We start from the raw sequence: 20,871 nt of genomic DNA on the forward strand, positions 1-20,871 counted from the left end.
ATCATTTTCTTTTGTTTTAATTTTTTTAACAAATTTCAACATTTTCATTTCTACACTTGTAGATTTCTCTTTTTCTCTTTTTTTAGGGGGTAACCCTCCCTACCGTCCGGTCATTTCCGACAAAATTTTTGCAAATTTTTGCAAATTTTTGCATTTTTGCATTTTTGTATCCTTTTGAGTCTCTTTTTTGCGCTAATTAAGACCGTATGTGTATAAAATGTATGTTTTGCGTGATTTCCATGTGAATTTCGGCAGCATGACGGCGTAAACCGTTGTCTACCAAACCTGTTCAAGAACTAACCTGCAGGTACAAGCAACACAACCCAGCAGCAAAGGCACTCAGGCCATCATATATACAAATGTACAAGCAAACTGGGGGCTGGCGCCCCAAACAAAGCCCAAAGTCCAAGCAAACTGGGGGCTTGCGCCCCAAACAAGTCCGAAAATGTTCAAAATCAAATGTCCAGATGTACAAGTCTACAAAACTACGCCAAACTACTGCTGGGCACCCTCCAACTCAGCAACCCCCGCCATAAGAGCAGCAATCTCGGCATCCCGAAACTAGAGCTCCCTCGACAAGCGAGCCGTCTCCTCCCGAGACTGGGCCAACTCTCGCTCCAGCTCGCGGTCACCCTGTAAACAAGAAATTGACTCATGTCAATCAACTCAAACAAAACTGAAAATCAAAAATCAAAAGAAAGCAAACGAGGTTCGTACCTGACGACCTCGACCACCGACGAGTGCCTCGATGGCGGTAGCTCGTAGCCGGTTGGCCACTCTCCATAGTGCCACGAACCGAGATGGCGCGACCTGCATTTCAAAATAAAGTCTCAGTAAATTGAACAAGTTCAATCAAATGTGTTCTTACACGAGAGGTATATGAGCTGGAGGCTCACCCTCCGAATCAGATGCTGCCAGTCGTCTAGGCCAGCATCCGTCACGGCCACGTCAAAGTCACGCAACTCGGAGAGCGTCGTCCTCCCAGTCGCGTCAGTGTACTCAAGGGTCTCGGGGTACACTGGGGGCTCGATGCCCGCCGCCTCAACCTCCTGCAAAGACAAGTAGCTCTCATTAATCGATGATCTTTCATCATAATTCCCGAAATCTAATCAAGGAAATAAAAGATACTCACCACTACTGGCCAGTACGCCAACCTCCCGTAAAGGAACGCCGAGTAGTCCTCGCCGAGCGAGAAGAAGGTCATCGCCATCGGCACCAGCCCAAGTCCGCCTCCCTCTCGGCCTCGGAAGGCTCCCCGAACATCGTCCTCGGAGGGTCGATAGGAACCGTCAACGCGCCCCGAGAGCACCGACGAGCCGACGCTCGCCCGGATACCACACAGGACCCATCGACGTCCACAACAGCAGCCGACTCGGACTCCTAGGTCGAAGGACCTCAGCGACAAAAGGAGGCGCTCCAGCGTACTCCGCCCAAGGTCTGGGCACCCACTGCAATAAGTTAAGGCAAAAATCATCCCTATGATCAAGTGGAAGCAAAGGACAAGAAATATGAATACGAGTGGGATACTCACGCTCGGCCACCAAGGGCGTTCACATCCCGCCGGTAGACATTGTGAGAAGAGCGCTTGCTCTTCGTCCGGCACATCACCCAATCCCTCACCACGGGATAGGCCTTCTCCGTGACTCTGTCCTCTTGGGCGCGAGACTCGGGAAGTAAGAGTACACCCATGCCTATAAAACAAAATAATCAATGACGATCTTTCGTGATTCAACAAAGAAAGGAATTTACTTTGGTCTAGGGGAAGGTTCATACCTCCAACAGTAGTCCAGGTCCGACAGCGCCAGGAGAAGTCCCCTTCTCCATCAACTCCGGACGAACCATGGCCCTCATGAAGCGGATGAGGACCGCAAAACCAGTGATGACCCGGTCCCAACGCCCTAGGGAACTCAGGTCAGAAAGAAAGGGTAGAAGCTTCGTCGATAGCCTCTCGCCCTTGTCTCCGAGGTAAATCGAAGACAAGAACCACCAAAGCCAAAGACGAGCTCTCTGCTCAGCTGTACAAGGAGGAGGAGCAGTCTCCCTCCCATCGATCGTCACCAGCACCGGGGTCTTCCCCGCAAAGTAGTCTCGGACGTAGGTACTGGGTACCAAGCCCGGCACTGCAACAGCCTTCGGTGGCAAGCTCCAGCCGATCAACCTCCTCCTCCTCCTCCTCCTCCTCCTCCTCGACGGCCTCCTCCTCGTGAGCCTCGTCTCCAGTAGCCATAACCGCAGCGGTGAGGGCCTGCTCTAAAGCCTCCTCAACCGTAACAACGTCTATCTCCATGGGAGTCCTCCCAGAAGTAGAAGCCTCATCACCTGCACATTAAAGTAAATTTAGGCCGCGTCACATGACGACAAGCCTTTGTTAAGGAGTTTTCGAGCCTCCGAGCCACGAAAGCGCCCTTTCTGGCCATCTTTGGCCATATTCCCGCCAATCCAATCGCTCATGTGATAAATTGGGTCAAAGTCAAGTCCAAGTCAAGGCCTAGTTCCGGGTTCAAGTCGAAAATTCGGCAGCATTTCGTTATAATGGCGATTATGCCCTAGAAAGGTGCCCTGGAAAAGTTGTCACAAACCAAAATTTCGAGATGGCAGAAAGTTTACCCATCATCCAAGGGTCCCAAATATCAAATTTCATCGCCAATGGGTAATCCTAAGGCTATTTTCGAAGCAATTTACGGTTTAGCAGTAAAACCGTCTCAAAATTCGCTCAAGGGCTCAAAACTCGATGAAAATTCAAAGCAAATACATGGTTATGTTCCTAACATTGCCTAGTATCCATTTCTAACATCAATTTGGCAAAGCAAATTCATTTGGGGGAAAAGCCCCAAATTTTCGATCAAAAGGGTCGAAAACCCTAGTTCTCGCGGCTCAAAATTCGACAAATGTAGATGATTAATGCAAGATTAAGACACATACCTCGATTAGTCATCTTTAAAGCAAGCTTTTGGATCAAACCTCGACGGAAATGGTGAAGATTTGAGAGAGAAATTGAAGGAAATGTGTTTCGAAAATAATGAATTAAAACCCTTCTGATTTCGCGTTTTTACGCGGAAATTGCCAAATTGGGGAAAGGACGCAGCAGGCGCTGCGCCTCTTCCAAGAGACGCAGCTCTTGCTGCGCCTCTTCCTGGCGTTCCCTCCATACGAATTTTCAAAAATTCGTTATGAGTTCGTTATTTGTGGGCCCATCTTTGGTGCGCCTCTTCTTTAAACGCTTTTATATTCTTTTGGCCCGTTTCGATGGTTTTCTTTCGTTCCGGTCCGCATTTTGTCCGCGCAGCAGTATTTTGCAGTATTGCTCAAATCATTTTATCCGCGCAGCAGTATTTTGCAGTATTGCTCAAATTATTTTATCCGGCGCAGTAGTATTTCGCAGTACCGCTCACTCAGGATTTTTTCCCATGACGATCAAGATGTTCCTAGTCGTCAATATATTCCCCAACGAGAGTTCGCTTGAGACCGACGCAAGCAGATTCAACCTCAAGTTTTGCCAGAGTTCGCTTGAGACCGACGCAAGCGGATTCCCCAGCAGTTTCTACCGACGTCCTGCTGCTTTCACTATTTTTTGTGTCTCCCCGCGGAGTTCGACAGGGTGTCGTTCTCCAGAAGTTCCTATACCCAAACCTTAGCCACCTTTAAGTTGATCTTATTGTTAGGCCTCCTTCCCGTTGATGCTTTCCTTTAGGGCCCCATACCCTAGCACCAATCTTTATATATCTTTTAGGTCTTACCCTTAGCTCCTACGCCCAACTTTAGCTCCTTTGCACCTCCGAAAGCATCTCCAGAAAGAAACCTCAGGTATGGTCTCTTCTTATGGCCGGCGAGCGTCCTTACGTAGTCTAATGGACTTTAAACGACCCTCCCCGATAGTCGACAGACTCTAAAATGTTCCCGACGACAGGTCCTTGGCTCAGACCCCTTGAGCCGCCTCGCGTCGCCATAGTCGTCAGGTTGTAATCTTCGATTGACCTGATGGCTATACTTTGACTTTCGCCTTGTCCAAGCCTCGGTCAAAGTGGGGGCTCAGAGACACCTCGTTTCGCACCTCCCGCAAACCACCCGGTGATGATTGGGCCGCATGTTTGATTCGCGGAACGATTTGTGGCGATTCGTAAGATTATCGTCAAGTGTTTGCTCAAATATTAATGTCAACCTCTTAGTTGTCATCTACGTCCGGATACGGTCGTTTTGGCGATAATTAGAGTACATTCGAGTCGGGTCAAAAAACCGTCTCCATTTTTCGATAACTGTTAAATCCCGAGTCGAATGTTCGGAATGTTCAGGATATTTCTATTCCATATTTCACAAATTTTATCTTTTGGCAAATAATATCCATAATATTCACAAGATAATCGGATTATTTCCGTCCTACCATAACTCAAACGCGGAAATCTTTCTTCAAGCGGGAGGAAACCTCTCGGGGAACAGACGCAGCAGTCTTTGCGCCTCTTCCAAGGGACTTGATGGATCGCCGCGCCTCTTCCCGTGCCCTTCTTTGCATGATTTACGTATCTTTTATATATCTTTCCGAGATTCACTTCCAAAGAGTCTCCGAAACCCTACTCCTCCGTGTGATTAGTATAAATAGGAGCTTTCGTTCCTCATATTTCTCACGCGAGTGTCCGCCCTTCTCTTCTCCCTTTGCATTCTAGACTTCGTTCTTACTAATTGGCGCCTACGTGCTTGGACTTCCGACCACGTAAGCTCGGATCTTTCCGGTACCAGGCCTCTCCGTTGCATGACCGACCAATTTGACCAACTACACTTAATCAACATTAATCAATCAATCGTTTTCCTCTTACGAGGGCACTCTTTCATTGCATTCGCGTCGAGCATTCACTAGTCGATACTTAGTTCATCTCGTTTCGTCAACATGTAAGTCTGAGGGTGTATAATTCCTATTTTATTTATTGTATTTTTTTATCTTTTTTTTTCGTATCACTAATGTAAGGTTTGTGTCGAAAACACCGTTAAAATCGATTTCTAAAACCCTTTGTTAAAACCTGTTTTCGCGGATTTCCAGTGAAGAGAGGACGTCGAGAAAAGACGCAAAGAATCGCCGCGCCTCTTCGAAGGAGCGCAGTTCTGATTCTGCGCCTCTTCGTGAGGGCCGCGCAGATTCTCGCTTCTTTTTTCTTCTTCTTTGTCCTCTGTAAATTCCGTCTTTCTTATTCGTTTTCATATGTTGTCTTTAATTATTCGTTCATAATAATAGCATATAATTCACATGTATATATTCATCATCATTAATTCACATGTTTTAATTCATCATTGATCTGACTTAAATCCCTTATAATCAATATTTGCGGGTTTTCGTTATTAATATTCAATCCGGGTTTTAGAGATTCAATTCATTCATATTGAGTTTCTGGGATTCATTGTTGATATATTTGCGTCCGTATTCGTTGTTAATTCATTGTATATTCATCATGTTTAGCCTAATTAATTGATTTTAATAGAGGACTCATTCATTAACATCGTCCCTTCATGTAATTAATCCGTTTAATTCCGTCTCATCCATGTTTTACTGTTTTTACGACCCGTTCATATGTAAATAATCCATTAAACCACTTTCATCCGAGTAAATAATTTAATTAATCATTAAAATTAACAATTAACATTAACAATTTGCGATTCGGCCATAGCCGAGAACTCACCCTTGGGAATGACGCAAAGAATCTGCTGCGCCTCTTCAGGGCGCGATCTCTCTGCTACTGTTCGAGTTGAGCTCTGTCTCTGAACTCCTTTCTGCTTTGACCTAGTTTGTTTAGTTTACGTATTAATTAACTAATATCCGTATTATCACCTGATTCCTGTTCGTTAATTCTTTCTTTTATTCCTTTTTTCTCAAATTATCCGTTTTAAAGGTATTTTCGACATAAATCGCCTATTCCAATGTAATTAATGTAATTTTCATTATTGTAATTCATAGTTATTGTATTTCTTTTATCATTTGTATGTTTTCACATGTTAATCGACCTTAAATCCAACTTCGACCCAATTGTATGCCTAAATTAATTGTCCACCGACTTAGTATTAATTCTCACATGCTAGGATTAAAACTTGGATGTTGCATTGCATGCATATAGCCGACGATATATCAAGTATAGATAACTTCCCTAATCATTAGTAGAGGCCGCTATCGAGGCGGGCGGGATTAGGTGTTCGATCAAAAGAGCTTCCTAATACGTACCCTCACCCCTTACTCCAGATCTCCGTGAGCACCCGTGTTCATTGGCATCCATGAGAGTTATTCTAGACATAGAATGCTAAGGGTAACGATTGCTTAGTGTTCATGTCACTACTTTGTGTCTTGACATGACACGAGGTATTCGAACGGTTCCAATTTCCCATAAAAATTGGTGGCGACTCCATACAAAATGCAAACGCTTGTCCCCGTTTCTCACCAAGCGCCCCCGTGGGCGGCCCGCTGTCCACAGATACTCCTTCTTCAGAAGTTTGATTTGCAGATTAAGGATAAGAAAGGAGCTGAGAACGTTGTAGCTGATCACTTGTCGCGACTGATGCGACAAGAAGGGGAAGATTCTCTACCTATTGATGATTCTTTTCCTGATGATAGTTTAATTGCTGTTATATCATCTATTGTTAACCAAGAACCTTAGTATGCAGATATAGCTAACTTTGTTATTAGTGGCAAGCTGCCGCCTGACCTTTCTCATCAGCAGAGGAAGCGTTTTCTGTATAACGCTAAACAGTACTTCTGGGATGATCCTTACTTGTTTAAGGAATGTGCAGACGGTCTCTACAGATGGTGTATTCCGCAGTGGGAGACCAAAATAGTCCTGGAAGGCTGTCACTCCTCTTCATATGGTGGTCACCACGGTCCATCGCGCACCGTGGCTAAGGTACTTCGGTCTGGTTTTTTCTTGGCCTTCTTTGTTTTTGCCGACGCCAAGTCTTTTGTTTCAGCTTGTGATGCTTGCCAACGATCAGGGAACATTTCAAAGAGACATGAGATGCCACAAAACGGCATCCTAGAGGTTGAGGTCTTCGATGTCTGGGGCATTGATTTCCAAGGACCGTTCCCATCCAGTAAAGGTAATAGGTATATCTTAGTGGCTGTAGACTATGTGTCGAAATGGGTTGAGGCAATTACCTCACCTCATTGTGATGCTAAGACCGTGATAAAGATGTTTAAAAAGATCATATTCCCCCGATTTGGTGTCCCTAGGGTCGTCATTAGTGATGGGGGAATGCATTTTAAAGAAAAGAAACTCACCTCTATTCTGTCTAAGGTTGGTGTCCAACACCGGCGTGGTTTGAGGTATCATCCCCAAACCAGTGGTCAGGTTGAGGTCTCTAACCGCGAGTTGAAAGAGATCTTGTCTAAAGTAGTTTCTAAATCACGGAAGGACTGGAGTCTTAAGCTAGATGACACATTATGGGCTTAAAGAACTGCCTTTAAGACACCAATTGGTGTATCACCTTATAGGCTAGTTTATGGGAAATCGTGTCACTTACCTGTTGAATTGGAATGTAAGGCCTGGTGGGCAATTCGTGAGCTTAATTATGATCCTAAGTTGTGTGGTCAGAATCGTCTTTTGCAGCTAGATGAATTGGAAGAGTATAGGCTTAATGCCTATGACAGCCCGCGCATTTACAAGGAAAAGACGAAGAGATGGCATGACAAGAGAATCCTACCTCGGGAGTTTCATGTTGGGCAAAAGGTGCTGCTGTTTAATACCCGGTTGAGATTATTTCCTGGCAAGCTGAAGTCCAGGTGGAGTGGTCCTTATACGGTGACAGCTGTCACTAAATTTGGATCCGTGGAGCTTGAAGATTCCAAAGGTCATAGATTCAAGGTGAATGGCCAATATGTGAAGCATTACCACGAGGCGAATGAAGCAGACAATCGTGTTGAAGTCTTGCGCTTCGACGAGCTTGACGCGCCAGTTAATTGATGCCAGAAAGGTCGCGCGGGACCTCTTAAACCAGCGCTCTCCGGGAGGCAGCCCAGACTATTTTATTGTACTTTTGTTGAAGTATTTATTTTTCTTTAGCTTTACGTTGAACTTTAGACGCTGTTTTACGAACTTCCCATATATTTCCTTGCTTTTAATGCGTGTTTTGCAGGTCACAGTACTCGATCGAATGATATTGTGCTCGATCGAACACTTTTTGAGGCAGTTTTCACTCGATCGAGTGATATTGTCCTCGATCGACCAAAGCCAAAATCATGCTTACTCGATCGAGTGGTTTTCTACTCGATCGAGTCCTTCCATGTATCAGTTCACTCGATCGAGCTGTTCTAAGTGCTCGATCGAGTAGTTTTGACTCCAAGCTGATGTTTTCCGTCTATGGAGCTACTGTTTGACTTTCTTTGACCTCCCATGTTCATGGTCGGTTTGGGGAGGTCCCTCCTTATGACGCTTTGTAAGTTTTCCGACTCCATTTATCCTTTTCTCCTTAGTTTGCATTCCTTTCCCTATTTTTGGTACAATGAGGGCATTGTACGGTTTGGTTTGGGGAGGTATGCATCCATATCTATGTCTGCATGTTTTCTTGCATTTTTGCTTGCACGTTTATTATTATCGCATGCATTGTTGCTTTTAATTCCAAAAAAAATCACATAAAATTTAAACATGTTTAATTTTTCATGTTTAATTTGAGTCGGAACGTTTGAACATTGACGCTGCTTTAAACCCTTACTTGAGCCTTGCATATTCTTGAAATTTAGTTGGCATGATTATGTGCATAATCTACGAGTTTTTGTTTCTCTCTTACCTGAACGAACAGACTTGATTCATTGTGTCGGCAAGCTACATTACATTCTGAGGTTAGAGCTTTATAAACTGGTGACATTCATGAGCGGTTTCATTTAGGATGTGAGTAGTACTCTCTTTAAGACATGTAACATCAATTTGCATAAGCATGAGTCTAGTCTTCTTAATACCTGTATGCATTCGGTTTGTGGATGGTGACGCATGTTAGGAGAGGCAATTCCCTTTACTTCATTTTACCCATGAGCCTCACATAGCCAAATTGCCTTTTTGTCCTATTAACTACTTTTTATAATACTTCCTACCCTAGCCGAGCTAGTGACGAGTAGTTTTTGGAATGTTTTATTGCAATATGGTTATTTTATCTGATTTCAGAAGATGGTGGAAGAATTGGAGGGAATGAGAAGAAAAAAAAGAATTGATGAAAAAAAATGAAACGAAAAGGAAAGAAAAAAAAGAGAACGAAGAAAAAAAATGGAATAAGAAAAGAAAAAATCATTTGTGAAAAAGAAATTGGTTAATGATTTTCACTCCCATGTCCTACTTATATCTTATGGGGAGTTGACGATTTTTGGTGTTTTGTGAGCTTAGTGCATGGTTTTGCACCGTTTCATCTTGTTATATTGAGTACGAAGTTGGGATGCAGTTTATATTTGGATCCGTTGTTGCTAGCCTGGCTATTAACTCCACATTTCCAAATTCATCTTAGCCCCTTCCTACCCATTACCTCACTTACCCAAATGTAAGTCCTCGGCATGTGTCTTGGTCATTAGTATGGTTGGAATGCATATGTACGGTTGTAGAGACTTTATTCATGTTAACTGCATGCATGTTCTTATAGGTCGAGTTAGGTGAGAGTCTTTACTTCTTCCTATCTTTCACATATATACTCACCTTGTGCCTAACTTTGAGTGACGAGCGACCCGTGAGAGTCCGATATCTTTTGAATCTTGAAAGGTCGACGGTTCGGTAAGTTTGAAACATTAATTTAACTCGTTTGCACTTCTCATTTGTCACTTTGTCAGTTATTGCATTAAATTGGTTTTAGTGGGTGATTTGTAGCTGATGCGTTGGTCCCGTTCCACTGTTTTTTCTTAGTTGCATTCATATTTGCTTGGGGACAAGCAAAGGTTTGGTTTGGGGAGATTTGATGCGTGTCTTTTATATAAGGTTTCTACCTCATTTCTACACGCATTTCTGTACTTTTTATGTAGCATCTGGCTACAAATACCCCCGAATATTCTACTTTGGTTCGTTTTATGTAATTTGCAGGAATTAACCGAAGAGGAGCTAAATCGAGCCTAATTTGTCCCAATTGTATGCATTCATGGAGAATAAGGAGCCGGAGCTTGGAAATCTAACAATTGGAAGACGCGTGAGCTGGGTTCGGGAAGTAATTCAAGGTCTATCGAGCTTAAACAGTTCGATCGAGTGATTTATTACTTGATCGAATGCTTTTATTTGCCTAAGTTACGCGATCGACCACTTTGAGTACACGCAAGAGGAAGCAAAGCAAGGAATACTCGATCGAGTAGTTTATTTCTACTCGATCAAGGAGATTGATGCACAGTTGCTCGATCGAGTGAGTTATTTCCACTCGATCGAGTGGTTTTCCCTTCTACAACTTTTTTCCGTTTAATTAATTTATGGGCTTTTGTAATTAGTCCATAGATTAGGTTATAGGATGGATTTTTAGTATAAGACTGAGGGAGTGAACTACGTTACTTCTCTTCTCACCACGTCCGTTTTTACTCTAGTTCTTGCTACTGTTCTTGGGATTTTGCTTCTTTTACTCTTTGCTACTCGGATTTGGGATACGATTGGTATTATCATTCTATTTTAATCTCTTAATTCTTAATCATTGCTCTAATTCTTTCTTCCCTTATCGTTATCATAATTGCTCTATTTCAATCCTTTTAGTTTTATCATCATGTCAAGTTTTAATTATCTATTTGTTGTTATTGATAATTCAATGATCATGAGTAGCTAATTTTCTTATGCTAAGACTATAGGGGATCCATAATTATGAGGGAATAGTGATCGATTTATTGGGTTAATGCTAGTAAGGTCTTTGTTGGTTAAATGCTACAATTAACTGTATCCGTCTAATTGAGTCGACGCAATTAGACATTTATTTCTTAGTGATCCTTGACCTGGACCGAAAGGTTGGAAAAGGCGAGACTAGTAGCGAACAATAGGGTATTGCAGTGAGGGCGAAAGTTAAGCTGTTTACACTTTAGGGTGAATTAAGGACCGAAAGGTGACGTTCGTTACCCTTTAAACCGTATTTGCATTGATCTGAGACCTAGATTACTTGACCGGATGATTATGGTGAACCGTTTGTCTTAGCTGTTTTTCTCTATCTATTTATTTCCTTCCTTTTATTCTCTTTTCCTTATTCCTTTTAGTTTAGAAAATCACATTTAAAAACCCCCCATTTGGTTGCCTTGACGAACTTAGACTAAACTACAATTTCCTACCTCTCAGTGGATTCGACCCGACTTCCCTAGCTATATTAGTTAGAGCCAGTTGGTATTTTTGACAGGTACGCGACAGACGTGTCAACGCTGTTGAACAGAAGTTTTTGTATAGATACATGCTTTTCTAATTGTTGCATAGATTATTTCTTCATCTTCGATAGCCGGAGGTTTTCAGTGGCTACTGTTCCGCTGCATCTAACTCACCCTATTTACTTGATTTTTCTTGATTATGTCCTTCTCTTCTTAGTTCTTACCATCGTCAGGTTAAAGGTTTGCCTTATTTTATAAAATTAGTAGTATTCAACATATTTACTCATATAGTTGCAACTGTGTCTCTTATGATTTTGGGTAAAAATACATCTTTAAGCAGCTACCTCAGACACGCTTGATGATGTGTCCAAATGAAGCGTACAACCTAGCCAGTTCATGACGTGTAGTGAATTCTTTTACATTTTCTTTGGGACAATTCTCACATATGTCATATACATTTTTATAACAGTTAAGACTGTTTTTACTTATTGATTACTTCTTTATCTAAAAAGACAAACTCTGCCATGTTTCAGTCCAATAAATATGGCTGTTTTTGGTTTCTTGCAATTACTTTTTTTTTTGTTTTCCCCCCGGATTGTATCATAACTTAGAGAAGCTGAGATTCAGAAGTAGACCTGATACATATAATTTATGTCATGCAATATCTTATCATATATGTCAATATATATGAGAATTGTGTGAACTTGCCTATCTCACTACTTGCTTAATAAAAAATGTTTTTTTTTTCCAGGTGTGAATATTTAGTAAATTTCTTTAAATTAGCATAATCCAGTAGCATACTACAGCGGATGTCACTGCTTTCGTAATCGAAATTGTTTCATCTTTACCGCTTAGCTTTTTATACTTGTTTATTTTAAAACAAATTTCAGATTTTTTCGCTTTTGTCATGTTAGGCGGTTCTGAAGATGCTGGATACGAATCTCTAGATAGTGTTATGATCAAGTCTAAAGTCTAATATGCATGGAGGCCACGTTGCATTCTGATATTACAGTTTGAAGATAGGTTTGGTTCTTCTATTATCATTAAATTGCTATCGCCAACATCCACTGTTTGCATTTAACCCTCTTTGTTTGGTTCTTATCTTGCATTCCTTATAAATTGTAGTTTACGTACCTCCTCTTTATGCACTTCCTCTTTCTGATCTTTCTTTTTTTATCTAATAATATATAATAATATAATAGATATATACACATAAATGGAACCCGTAAGAAAACCTCTTTCGGAGGTAACACAGCCTAGCAGAAACATGACTGTTGTTGTTACTCTGGATTCCCTTCTTCCAGAAACAACATCTATTTTTGGCACTATTAAGTATCAAAGACTACTATTTAGAGACAAAGTGGTAAGGAGATTACTTATTTAAATGTATATGTAGCAAAATCGTAGTTATGCAGATGTATATATATTACAAGTTTACTGTTTCACATGATGATAGGAATTTTAGAAATTATTTTTAACTTTTTAACTTTTTTATTTTTAATTTTTTTGTTTCTTAGGGTATAGAGATCCCTGCTACTCTTTTTGATGAAGACATTGCATTGTTTTCAGACAAATTTCACGTAAGCAGAGATTATGAAATTACCGACGCCGTAATCACCCCTATACGCGAAGACGCAACTTTTTCAAATGGTCATCAGGTCTACAACCAAGGTTGTTGAGTTAGCTCCCTCAAACATGTGTGCGCATTCGTATATTGTGCCTCTAGATTCAGCTAACGAATACTTAGACAATCAAGGCAGGATCGGTATGTAAACGACGACACATATTTTAATTTAACGTAATATTATACCTCCTTTAGTTTTTTTTGAGGGGTTTTCAAGACATCATTGGTCTTGCCGTTCTTGTAACTTCACCAAGAAAGGTTCGACCAAAATATAGGGACATTGTGTTTGATGAACGTGATATTGTTCTTGTTGATAGAAGGTAGTACCATTAACTTTACTAATTTAAACTTTGTATATACCTACCAGTTTTGCTAGGTAAAATATATTTGACCCTTATTTCAGTATGAAGCCTTCAACGTTGGCTGTTTGGCAAGCCTTTGTATCAGTCGAAGCTCAAGCGATTTCAGATATTGTTGTTACACGTCCTACTGTTCTAGCAACACGTGTTTCTGCTTCTAAATTTCGTGGAATAAACTTCACCTCCATATTTATTTTATCATATCAAATTTTCTTTATAATTTTCTACCACACTTTTCATTTTTCTGGATTTCTGCTATAACTTCCGGTGTTACTTAAATTTTTGTTTCAGTTAGTTCAATTTTTATTTTCATATCAATTTCTAAGAATTTGTTTCTACTGGTCGATTTTTAGCGTATAGAGGTTTTTTTAGCAACATAAAATTCATATACTATCTCAGGTGGCTGTTGGACTACAACTTTCTTTTCTACTATACGATTAGACTATGATGGCCCCGAGGCAATTACTCTTAGACAATGGTTTGTTCTTATTAAATTTTTTTTAAAACTTCGCTATAGTAACACTCATACATTTGTTTACATTTGTTTGCTTGAAGTAGTTTAGAGAACCAATTATTTATTTGATTCTATTTGCGTATTTGCATTAATGTAGGAAAACAGAAAACGCTGCAGAAATAGCTCGAATTGTAACAGATTTGGAGGCAAATATTGGTGAAAGCAGTAGGACAGTTTTACCTATTGCTGCACTCGGTTTTCAAGAGGTATGACAACTTTCTACTGTATCGTATTACTAGCTATCTCGCCGTTCTTTTGATTTTTATTAGATGTAAATAATTCTTACAAAATTATAAAAATGTTTCAGGATGGTGCAACGGTTTGGATCAAGGGCAAAGTGACCCACGTTATCAATCCGGACAAGTGTGTATATGCTTCATGTAGTGTATCCAAATATGGAACATAAGTTGCGATTGGAGAGAAATTTTCATGTTTTAGGACTAAAACACCGCATATATCCGAGTATAGATGAGTAGGTATTGAAATTTAACTTCTCCTAGCTTTACTGTTGTATGTTTTTAATTTAGGATTTATTTACTATGAGGTAGTTTTACTTAACATTTTTGTATAGGTTTTATCTTAACATTCGCTTCGAGGATGAAAGTTTCGCTATAAAACTAACTCTGTTTCAAGAACTTGCCGAGAAGGTCTTAAAACGGACAGCATAACAGATTTCCTGCCTTTCACACGAGATTTATTTTTTTCCTTTCTTTTTTGAAAAAAAAAATTACGGGCCCTTTTTGTGATTATAATCTCCGTATGTTTTTTTTATGTAGGAAATTTTTTCGTTGGTCAGTGATTTTGTCGACAGTATCACTGGCCGAATATTTACCATTAAGTTGTTAGCAAAACAGTTTGGAGACTCCAAGAAACAGCTAAGATTTAGTGCCTAGTATGTAGAAGAAATAGAAGAATAGAAGACGCTTCTACTATACTATATGTTGTCATAACGTACATACTTGTATATAGTCATCAATAAATCAGGTTTGGTTAGAAACTAATCTCCTGTATGTAACACATTTTTGTTTTTGGTGTTTGTATTCAGGTGTGTGGTATGTGTGTGGTGTGTTTAGGTTCGTATTTGGCTGAATTACCTCGAGTTAGATGTAACATATTTGAATAAACACACTTCGGATGTAATCCGTTTCTCATGTATCTTTTATGCGCACATTTTATATTAAATGTTTTTTTTCGTCACTCTTCTATGGGAGAGCTTTTTAGCATTACCCTAATATTCTCGGACCATTTATGTCTTCCGGGAAGTTTCTATAACTTAAATCTTTTAATGCCTGTCTTCATGTAGTACAGATTTAGAATTCACGCGCGATAGTTTATCCTAAAGCATTTTCAAGGTGGAATTACAGTTTTAAGAAAAGATGAATTACAATAAATTTTGAACGAAATACTATGTACTTAGGAAGAGGCAATCCATTGTTGATAAATATAGCTATTTATAGAATATAACTTATAAATTATGCTACTTATCAGCAGGTACAAAAAATTCTAACCGTGTAGATTGCGATCCTCACAATCTTTGAACTCTCACAACTCTCTCCTCACTTGCCCTCTCACTTGCTCCTTTTGAGTTGTCACAAAATTGTGATTAAATATTGTCGTCTCAAATGAGAATATTTATACGAAATATTGCATAACGTATATCTTCAGATTTCGAGAAGCGCACAAACTTTTTGACTTACAATTACTATACTATTTTGTCATTTCTTCAAATCTTATCTGGTGCAGCCTTATACGACAAAAGTCTTAATTGCATATATTTTGCTTTTCTATCCTTCAGGTTTCTATAAATTGCTTCACTTGTGAGTTCATGTGTATGTAAAAAATAGTCCAAAGAAAAATTCCTCTATAACTTGAACTGTCAACAACAGAAAAAGATTTGAAGTTAAATTTATAATTTTGCCACTTCAATTTAAGCAAGAATTTTCTTTGGGTGCTGATTTTCGCAGTACACATTTTACTTATCGCAGTACACTATTGACAATTATACCCTTTACATTTTCCCCCTCAATTTCCCTCTCTAATTTCCCTCTTTAATATATTCTCTCTAATTTCTCTCTTTAATATAGTCTCTCAAATTTTACATACTTAATGTCCTCTAGACGAATTGAACCATATGGGAAAAGAAGAGAATATTATTACTCAAATTAATCGACAAAAATCGTTAATGATAGAGGATGTTAGTGTTTGATGAAGTAACTTATGAACGGAAAATGATTGGTGGCGTAAGTCAAAATAATGTTAGCCCTTAAAATATTCATTTGTCGATGCCGGTCGAGAGTAATAATTTATAATTAGGATAAAACAATAGGTAAAATATGAACGGAAAACATAATAGTCAAAATAGCCGATCATCGTTAAATCACACCGGCGATACCTGGCCATAAACCACCACCAACAAATCCCACTATATCACACTTATTAGCCCTTAATTAATTTAAACATAAACCCTAATTTAAAAGAAACAAAATTATAAGAAATAGTCCATTTAATTATCGATATATAGGATTACGAATTAAATACATGCTCATCACGCGAATAATCATTCATAATTGAAATTTTTTAAAAAGGTTGAAGAAGGTTAAGGTTTCAACAATAGAGAGAAGGTAGAGAATTAAGGTTGATATTTTTTAGTTGAGGATAGACATATGGAAAGATTGATGCAAAAAGTACTGTAATGAGTAAAAATCGTACTGCGAAAATAAATTACGTTTTCTTTTTGTTTTGATTTTAAAAGTTTATGATATTAAAATTTACAATTAATGAAATTTGTAGTTATTTTCAAATTAGCTTTTAAATATTGTCAGTTACACTTTATCGCACTAAATGTATTTATTTATAGATATAAGAATTAAATAACATGCTCTTGACATATTTAAGAATACAATTTAAATTAATTTGTGATGATATAATGTCGAGAAGGGTTGTGTATATGTTTTTATTTGGGATTGTCTACAGATAGAAGTCACCACTCTACAAATGCTAAGAGTAGCACTTGTTATTAAATAAAGAAATTCATTTTCAGAAATAATTATTTGTACAATATAACAAAAATTTACATTATATTTCAAAAATTTTTAAATATTTTTTTCTCAATTGTAGTATATGCTTTTGTGTTTGTGTTATAGAAGCGTATGCGCTACATACTTAAAATTTTAATTTTTTAATGTAGACTTCAATGTGAGTATGTTGTCGGATATTGCTTCAACTTCTCATGCCCATCAGACATTAGAAGATAATCAGCATGCCGATTTCGTCGCAATTAGTTCAAAAGGTTTGGAACATTTAACTTATTTGTGATTTTCTTTTCATTACAGTACGCGTATGAGAGTTTTAGTAATACTTTTTATTTGTTGATAATTTTTAAGGTTGAAAAAGACCGCTAAAGAAACCATATGTACTTTCGTTGCCCAGTTTCTGCTCATATTGTGGGACGGAATTGTTTAGGAACGAGTCTATAAATTATTGTTGCAGTCAAGGCGATCTTCGGCTTGTACAAAATGCTGTTCCGGAAATTATGCGTCGTCTTTATTTAAGAAAGCACGCAAATGCAAATAATTTTCGAAAGTTTGTGTTGTTCTACAACAGTTCTTTCGCTTTTACATAGTACGGAGTAAAAAAGGATCACGAACATGCTCATAGAAATCGTGGAATCTACACCTTTTGTGTTCAGGGATAGTTTTACCATTTCATAAATGACGTGCTTCCAACACAAGAACAACCACGTTATATTCAATTATATTTCTTCGACACAGATGTAGCTTTGGCATCGTTTACAAAGTTATCCTGATCTAACGCGTACTGTCGTTAGTACACTAATGAGTTTTATGGAAATTAATCCTTATGCTAGTTTTTTTAGATCCTTGAGAGAAATTGGTATTCATGAGCATGAAAGTCGCATTGTTATTCGAGCTGGTATAACCCAGGATCAACATACTTACAATGCACCTACTGCATCTCAAGTAGCATCAATTTGGGTTGAAGATGAAGGTTTGTCTGAACCTCTGAGACTTGATATTGTTGTATATGCTCGGTCAGGGATAAGCCTTTGTGTACGACATTACTATGGTTGTTATGACCCTTTACAATATACATTTCTTTTTCCTTATGACGACAGTGGATGGCATAGATGCATTTACAAGTGTAATACTTCCCATCGTCGTAGAGAAGTTTGTCCTACATTTCCTATAAACGAAGTTCTTGTCCAAACTGACGACGATTTAATTGAGGCTGAGGATCAAGGTTTGTTTCTATTTCATATCTAAGTATTTATTTTTTTACCCATAATTATAGCTCGAGTTTAAAAACAAATAATATTTTTTCTTTTCTGTACTACAGTTGCAAATTCTTCGGAATCGAAAAAAAAGTTTCCTGTAGAGAGTATTACTATTACCGCCTACAAATTCGCCCTAATTATTCGTCTATTTTACTGCGTAGTGGTCGTGTTCTTCAGCAGTACGTTGTTGATATGTATATTAAACTCGAATCAACCAGACTTGATTTCATAAGAGCAAATCAATCTATTATTAGAGCGGAACTTTATGAAGGCGTTATTGATAGCTATAATGCAGGCCAAATATATGGTTTTAATATTGGACATATTATATTCTTCCAGCAAGCTTTATAGGTTGTGGCCGAGACTTACGTTGTCGCTACCTTAGTTCAATGTTTGTCGTACAGTGTTACGGTAAACCAGATATCTTTCTAACCCTGACATGTAACCCTAGATGGCCAGAAATAGAACGCGAATTACTACCACATGAGGAGGCACAAAATAGGCCTGATCTTGTCGCTCGTGTATTTCGAGCAAAACTTATTGAGGTTAAGAAAGAAATTGTCGAGAAAAAACTATTTGGTAATGTTGTTGGATACGTATATGTAGTTGAATTTTAAAAAAAAGGACTACCGCATACACATTTCCTCATCATATTGGATATTAATAGCAAAATACGATCCCCGGATCAGTATGATGCTTTTGTGTGCGTTGAAATTCCAAATATGGTCGAAAATCCTCACCTTCATGCCGTTGTGTTAAAACATATGATGCATGTCCCTTGTGGTAGAGACTTTCCTACTAATCCGCGCATGAAAGACGGAAACTGTAAAAATCATTATCCGCGTGATTATGCGGATATGACGACAAATGGTCGCAATTCATATCCTATATATCGAAGACAAAAAATGGTAGAAATGCTGTAGTTCGTACAACTACACTTGATAATAGGTGGGTTGTACCTTATAATCCTTTTTTACTGGCAAAATACGACTGTCATTTGAATGTAGAAGTGTGCTCGTCAATAAAAGCAGTTAAGTATCTATACAAATATATTTATAAAGGACATGATCGTATTTCTTTTACGGTTGAAGATGGTATTGAACAACATGATTATGATGAAATTAGTGCTTTTCAGTCCGCACGTTGGATATCACCACCTGAGGCAGTATGGAGAATTTTTAGATTTTGCATGAATGAAATACATCCTACTATGGTGCCCTTGCAAGTTTATCTTCAAAATATGGAGACTGTACTCTTTCGTCCGTATGAACGCCTAGAGAATATTGAGGATGATGATAGCCGAAAGAGAACTATGTTAATAGCTTTTTTCGAACAAAATCAAGCTGATTCTTATGCACGTACTCTACTATATCAACAATTTCCGGAACACTATGTTTGGTTAGGGCAAAAAGATGATAAGCTTTGGATTCCGCGAAGAAAAGGTTTTGCTATTGGTAGGTTAGTCTACACCAACCCTACAGAAGGTGAACGATACTACTTACGATTGTTACTTACAAATGTGCGAGGACCCCAATCATTTGAAGATTTATGTACCGTAAATAATGTTAGACTATCTTCGTTTCAGGAAGCGGCATATCGCTAGGCCTTCTTGAAGATGATAATTCAGTTGAAAACAGTTTATTGGAAGATTCAAACTTTCAGATGCCGTTTGCTTTAAGACGATTATTTGCTACATTACTAATTTACTGTACGCCTAAAAGTCTCAGGCTTCTATGGGATCATTTCTTCTCAGCATTATCAGAAGACTACACATTAGCGTTTCCAGAAAGTCCAAGTAAAGTTCTGAATCTTACGCTTAGAAGTATATGTTTTATCATAGCGTCAATGAGAAAGAGTTTCAACGATCTTGACTTTGGAGGATTAAGATTAGAATATGAAGCCATTGATACGCGTAAGGCCAAAGAAATTGAAGGGCAGCTTAGCGTTCCTATTACACTAGAAGAGCTTAACGCAATCAACTTACCGAATGGTGAACAAAAAAAAGCTTATGAAATAATATATAATAGTTATGGAAAAATGGCCAGGTGCATTCTTTGTAGACGGTCTAGGTGGTACAAGCAAAACTTTCCTCTACTCATCGCTTCTCGCACAGTTGCGCAAAAAAGGCTTTATTGCTTTGGCAGTTGCAAGTTCAGAAATTGCAGCGTCAAATATTTCTGGTGGCAGAACATCGAATTCGCTTTTCAAAATTCCTCTTGATCTTGAAGAAAACCAAGGTAGTAAAATTTGAAAATAAAGTTCGACTGCTAAATTGATTAGAGCATGCAGATTAATTATCTGGGATGAAGCTCCAATGGCAAAAAGACAATCAATAGAGCACTTCGAAAGAACTTTACGCGATATTTGCTCAAAAAACATTCCATTTGGAGGAAAAGTTGTTGTGTTTGGTGGAGATTTTCGCCAAGTGTTGTCGGTCATTCCAAAAAGTACACTTCGAGAGGCTATCAATGAGAGTTTGGTTATGTCTCCACTGTAGCCTACGCTTTGAAAAGATCAAATTAACTATTAATATGCGCGCCATTAATGACCCTTGCTTCAATGATTTTGTTTTGAATGTTGGTGAAGGATGTCCACCCTATGAAAATGGTAAGGATCTAACATTACCAAGAACCATTGTGATAAACAGCAGTGAACATTTGTCATTGTTACACCGCCTGATTGAAGCTATCTACCAAAATGTAGATGACATTAATTTCAACTCATTACTTACAACGAAAAAAGCTATTTTAACCCCAAAGAATGATGATACTGAAACAATAAATTCCATATTGGTTCTTGATATCACTACAGAACAGTACCCGATAG

General features: G+C 38.7%; 1 protein-coding gene across 1 annotated transcript; it reads left to right on the forward strand.

The window, feature by feature from the left end:
• Nucleotides 1–17,587: 17,587 nt before the first annotated feature.
• LOC141601059 (uncharacterized) lies at nt 17,588–20,296 on the forward strand. Its single transcript, XM_074421320.1, has 6 exons — nt 17,588–18,011; nt 18,108–18,202; nt 18,450–18,624; nt 19,053–19,529; nt 19,631–20,035; nt 20,091–20,296. The coding sequence occupies exons 1-6, from the start codon at nt 17,588–17,590 to the stop codon at nt 20,294–20,296; spliced, it is 1,782 nt and encodes a 593-aa protein (XP_074277421.1).
• The last annotated feature ends 575 nt before the right edge of the window (nt 20,297–20,871 follow it).

The sequence above is a fragment of the Silene latifolia genome, chromosome 9, assembly GCF_048544455.1.
Source record: "Silene latifolia isolate original U9 population chromosome 9, ASM4854445v1, whole genome shotgun sequence".
Classification (NCBI taxonomy): domain Eukaryota; kingdom Viridiplantae; phylum Streptophyta; class Magnoliopsida; order Caryophyllales; family Caryophyllaceae; genus Silene; species Silene latifolia.